This window comes from Stegostoma tigrinum, chromosome 42, assembly GCF_030684315.1.
Source record: "Stegostoma tigrinum isolate sSteTig4 chromosome 42, sSteTig4.hap1, whole genome shotgun sequence".
In the NCBI taxonomy this organism is placed as follows: domain Eukaryota; kingdom Metazoa; phylum Chordata; class Chondrichthyes; order Orectolobiformes; family Stegostomatidae; genus Stegostoma; species Stegostoma tigrinum.
Window position 1 is genome coordinate 16,579,628 of NC_081395.1, and position 6,038 is coordinate 16,585,665.

The 6,038-nt window shown below is 43.3% G+C and overlaps 1 protein-coding gene across 1 annotated transcript; it reads left to right on the forward strand.

The window, feature by feature from the left end:
* The first annotated feature begins 337 nt into the window (after nucleotides 1–337).
* On the forward strand, nucleotides 338–3,948 carry LOC125449414 (zinc finger protein 239-like). Its single transcript, XM_048525194.2, has 2 exons — nucleotides 338–636; nucleotides 1,681–3,948. The coding sequence occupies exon 2, from the start codon at nucleotides 1,811–1,813 to the stop codon at nucleotides 2,564–2,566; it is 756 nt and encodes a 251-aa protein (XP_048381151.1). The 5' UTR covers nucleotides 338–636; nucleotides 1,681–1,810; the 3' UTR covers nucleotides 2,567–3,948.
* The last annotated feature ends 2,090 nt before the right edge of the window (nucleotides 3,949–6,038 follow it).

The window sequence follows — 6,038 nt, forward strand, 5'->3', positions numbered from 1 at the left end:
AATACTGTCTAACATGTACAAAAACAGTCTAACACACACCAATCTACTGAAACTCTCAATCTACAACCTCGTTATTATCATGCGAGAAAGACAGAATTTCTAAACACTCCCCAAAGTAATATTTGTAAAACCTCCCTAGAGGAAAAAAGTTCTGTTTTCCATCGACAAATTCTGCTGAAAGAAATTTACAAAAATCATCACCATGGGTCTAGGTCAGAAAGTCTTCTCCTCTCCGGCTTCCGGACTCTGGCTGACAGCGCACGCGCACTGCTGTACCGCCAACGTCCGGAATCGCAGCGCGCACCCTCACAGGCAATGTCTGCACATGCTCAATTCAGACTGCCCCCTGACTGATGGCGGCAGACTGTCATCCAACCAATCAAGACTTACAAGGACAACATGTGATCTTCCCACGGCCGTCCCGACCCCTACCCGCTTAGAGCACCCAGCTCGACACTTTGTTATTCTCGGAACATCGAGCTCTACTCCTTGTACAGAGGCGTTTCATGAGGGGGCAACAGTCAAGTGCATAATGGTGCCAACGTGGCCTGGGAGAACACATAAGCGTCCGGAGGGCATCTCGACCAAAGTTATAGAGTCTCCAGGTCCCGCGTTTACAAAAGCAGCCAAACAACTGTGGGTAATAAAATGTGACGCTGGATGAACACAGCAGGCCCAGCAGCATCTCAGGAGCACAAAAGCTGACGTTTCGGGCCTAGACCCTTCATCAGAGAGGGGGATGGGGAGAGGGAACTGGAATAAATAGGGAGAGAGGGGGAGGCGGACCGAAGATGGAGAGAAAAGAAGATAGGTGGAGAGGAGAGTATAGGTAGGGAGGGGATAGGTCAGTCCAGGGAAGACGGACAGGTCAAGGAGGGTCAAACCAAATAGAGGAAGGATTCGTAAACAATAGTGAGAGTTTTAATTGAGGAGCTATTTGGCCCAGATACTGTATAGGTCAGTAAGGACAGTGATAATTGGGAAGTGAACAAGCCTTGTGAAAGAGGATATAGACAGGAGAAATTTGGATAATCTCAAATTTTAGATTGAAGTGGGTGGTCTGGGCGATGGCACAGATGTGTCCACAAGTTCACCTGGAGATCAGATTTCAGAGTTGTGACCAGGTTGGTTCAGCCTCAGATAGTTGGCAACAAGAGAGAAAGAATCAGTGACTACAAATTGAAGTCAATGGTTTCATTCTTTGAAATACTAAAATAGGTTAATTTTCTGCTTCTCTACAACTGGATGACAAGGAAGTCAGGAAGGTGTGTGACTTGGAGGTGGTGGTGGTTTGCATACACCTGTCACCCTGATTCTTTTGGGTGGTGGTGTTTTGAGGGTTTCGGAGATTCTGTCAAAGTTCTGGTTGAGTTGTAAATATATGTATACTCAAACAAAAACCTTTTTGCAAGTGGCTTTGTTGCAGCACCGTCTTGCATTCTCTCACCTCCCATAGGGACCACAATCGTATGGTAGGGACCAGGTGACAGGTTCCCTTCCCTGATGGACATTCATGAACCACTTGGATTTTAGTTACGATTCTACCAGCTTTCACTGTCACATTTTCCTTATGTTCATTGCTAAAATTACTGAATTCATTCAGCTTAGTTTCACAGTCTGCCTTTGTGTTTTTGCAGGTTCACTCAAACTTTTTTTTTCTGTTTTCAAACTGTTTCACAGGGTATTAGAAAATGAGGATTTACAGTAAGGAAACAGAAACTTATCATATTTGGACCAAATGGAGTCATCTGATCTACTGTAACTGTAATATTATGGATTTTTAAGATGGAAACAAAAATCACAGTTGACAATGGGGAGGAAGTGTACACGTTGTTTATCTGGACAGTCATCTTATGTGGCAGAATATGAATGCAGTCACCTCAGGAAGAAACCATGGAAATGTGGGGAGTGCGGGAAGTGTTTCAGTTACCCAGTTCAGTTGGAAATTCATCAGCGCAGTCACACTGGGGAGAAACCATTCACCTGTTCCGAGTGTGGGAAGGGATTCTCTACCTCATCCCACCTGCTCTCACACCAACGTATTCATACTGGGAATAGGCCGTTCACTTGCTCCGTGTGTGGGAAGAGATTCACTCAGTCATCCAACCTGTTAACACACCAGCGGCTTCACTCTGGGGAGAGACCATTTTCCTGCTCTGAGTGTGGGAAGGGATTCACTATTTCAGCTCACTTACTGAGACACCAACAAGTTCACAATGATGAGAGACCTTTTAAATGTCCAGACTGCGGCAACCAGTATAAAAGTTCTGGGGAACTGATGTCCCATCAACGTGTTCACACTGACGAGAGGCCATTTAGGTGCGCTCACTGTGGAGTGGGGTTCAAACAATCATCTGACCTCACTGTGCATCGACGTACTCATACAGGGGAGAGACCATTCACCTGCTCCACATGTGGGAAAAGATTCAATCAGACATGTACCCTTCTGAGGCACCAACAAGTTCACACTGGGGAGAGACCTTTCAATTGCTCCGAGTGTGGGAAGAGATTTGGTCGTTCCTCTACCCTACTGAGACACAAGCTAGTTCACAAGAAATTACATTGACTGAACCTCACTGTTAATCACATCGCAATCAGAAATGTGTACATGAGGGTATGTTCTGGCTGATGTTCACTTAATGTGAGTCAATATTCTGTTAAAAATTAGGTAAATCAGCCTCATGTGAAACACAGAAATAGCAAGGTGTGGAGCTGGATGAACCCAGCAGGCCGAGCAGCAGAGGAGCACAAGGCTGATGGCTCAGGCCTAGACCTTTCTTCAGAAAAGGGTCTAAGACTGAAATGTCAGCCTTCCTGCTCCTCTGATGCTGCTTGACCTGCTGTGTTCATCCAACTCCACACCTTGTTATCTGAGATTCTTTAGCATCTGCAGTTCCTACTATCTCCCCGTTCTCACATCCAACAATGAGGATCTCATGGAAATTCTTTGTCGTTGAGATTGGGACACATTTAACACCTCTGAACATTCACTCACCACAAATGCACTGCAATGAAAAGCTCTTTGGACAACACCTTACAAAACTACAGCTTCTGCCACTAGAAAGAGAACAGCAGCGGATACAGGAGAACAACACACCCTGATTTGGAAATATTATTGACCCTCCCTTTCTGAGTCAAAAATCTAGAACTCTTCCCCCAAACAGCATAGTTGTTGTATCTATAACCCAAGGACTGTAGCAGTTGAAGCCAGCTCACCATCACCTTTTTTGTGCAATTAAGGATTGGCAATAATGCTGGCCTAGTTAGCAATGCAATATTCTGTGAATGAATGAAAAGATCTGAAACGCAACTGTAAGTTCCAGTTCCTAAAACCTGCCATTGAACTTCCTTTTCCATTACAGTTATTCCCACAAAGAAACCCTGCTGTCATCCTTAATCAAACTAACAAATATTGAAATGTTTGCTCCAGATACTGATTAAATAAATCACAATTGCTTTTGAAAGTTACAACAGAATTTGCTTCTACCATTCTGTGTTCTAGACCTTCATAACTCAGTCAGTAAAATAATCCCTAATCTTTACCCTGGATTTTTAATTTTTCTTTAGAGATTTGTGTCCTGTGACCACCAACACCTCTGCCAATGGATACAATTTCTTCATGAAAGAGGTTCAGACAGAAACTACACCCTGTAAATCACACCTCATCTTCTCTGCTCTGAGGAGAACAGTCTTAGCTCCTCCAGTTTCACTCTCCCTAATTTCAGACACAATCTGGCAACGCTTTCTCCTGCTGTCTCTTCAAAGCCTTGATATCTCTCCTGAACTGTGTCACTCAAGTTACCACAAAATTTTACCTGACGATGAACCAGTGATTTTTAAAAATTCTGTATAACTTGTTTTTGACGTCCATTTTTAAAGCCAAGTAGCGGTTTGTATTTTTTTTCTAAGACTTTGTTTGTCCTGTCGCATTAAATAATGTGTACACCTCCACTTTGTTCTGTCATTTTGTTCTTGTACTCTTTGTAATACTGTTGTTTAGTTTATTCTCACTCACCTTATTCTTCCTTCAAAAATCTATCGATCATTTTGGGATGTTTTGAGTGCACGAAAGGTGTTGACCTTTCTTTTTCAGTTATGATTTTATGTTGTAGATACTTTTTCCTCTGGGGTGAACTCATGATTATTGGTCCAAGTGAACTACTTTACTACAGAGATAACTTCAGCTGGGAAGTCAGTGAATGAAGGAGAAAGATCCCAGACCCCCAGTTCTTTAAAGGTTCACTTGAGACCTGACAGATAAATCAGCTGCATTATCAGCTCAGGAGACCTCAACAACTCCCACACAATGTCGTCAAGGGAGTTCTCCAATTGCTGTAGAATAAACAGTCCCGATTCAGCCAACAACCAAAAAACCATAATTAAATCAGTCACTTACCTGATTGCTGTTTGTGGAATCTTACTATACAGAAACTGGCTGCTGTGAAATGGAACAACTTGTATGTACGTACCACACGTTTCATATGTTGAACAGCCCAAGGTGCTTCAGAGGAGTTTTCAAAGGCAGCATTTGATGCTGAGCCCCTACTGGGCAAGATTTGGGAAACAGCCAAGTGCTCATTTAGAAAGGCAGATGTCAAGAAACATTTTTAATCCGGAAGGAGCTGGAGAGGCTCAGGGAGGAAATGTCTGAGCTTCACACAGAGGCACGGCCACAACAATGGAAGAACTGAAATCAGAGCTTCTGAACAAACCAGGATGACAGGAGTACAGATATCACAGTGAATGAGCGACTGAAGATTAGAGATAGAGGGGGACAGGACCATGAGTGCAGATCTCATGGAGAGTCAATGACTGGAGATTACACAGATAGATAAAAGGTATGACCAGGAGTGCAGATATCTCAGAGAATGGGGTGACTTTATAGACTGGTCAGAAATAGAATCATAGATACAGACATCTACCGCATGGACAGAGATTCTTCAGTCCAACTTGTCCATGAAGACTGTAATAAATCTCGTCCCATTTGCCAGCATTTGGCCTATGTCCCTCTACACCCCTCTTATTCATAAACACATCCAGATTCCTTTTACGTGCAGTAATTGTACCACCCTCCACCACTTCCTCTGGCAGGTCATACCATTCATTCACCACCCTCTACTTAAAACAGTTGCCCCTTAGGTCCCTTTAAATCTTTCCCCTCTCACTTTAAACCTATACATACCCCCACCCTGGGGAAAAGACCTTGTCTATTTACCCTATCCATGCGCCTCATGATTTTAAAATTGGCTACAAAGGTCACTTCTCGTGCTCTGGCACTCCAGGGAAAATAGCCCCAGCCTATCAGCCCCTCCTTTTAGCTCAAACTGTCCAACCCTGGCAACATCCTCATAAATCTTTTCTGAGCCCTTTCAAGTTTCACCACATTGTTTCTTTCGCAGGGAGACTAGAATTGCACACAGTATTCCAAAAGTGGCCTAACCAATGTCCTAACCCTACAACAATGACCTCCCAATTCCTATACTCAATATACTGACCAATAAAGGCAAGCATACTAAACACCTTCATCATTATCCTGCCTACCTGGGACTCCACTTTCAAGGAACTATGAACGTGCACTCCAAGGCTTCTTTGTCCAGCAACATTCCCCAGGACGTTGCCATTAAGTGTAGAAGTCCTGCCCTGATTTGCCTTTCCAAAATGCAGCCCCTCATTTTTATCAAATTAAACTTCATCTGTCACTTGGCAGCCTGGTGGCAATCCGATCAAGATCCCATTGTACAGTGAGGTAACCTTCTTTGCTGTCCACTAGACCTCCAATTTTGGCGTCATCTGCAAATTTACTAACATACTTCCTATGTTCACATTGAAATTATTTATATATAATAATATAATTTGGTCACCCTGTTATAAGAAAGACATAGTTAAACTGGTTGACCTTATTGAGGTGTATAAAATCATGAGGGGGCAGGGATAGGATAAATGCATGAGTCTTTTTCCCAGGGATGGGAAATAGAAAACTACAGGGCATAGATTTAAGATGAGGAGGAAAAATCTAAGGACCTGAGGGGCAACTTCTT

Bases quoted from the DNA above. Each gene is read 5' to 3' on its own strand.
- LOC125449414 (XM_048525194.2), top strand. From the start codon at position 1,811: ATGGGGAGGAAGTGTACACGTTGTTTATCTGGACAGTCATCTTATGTG.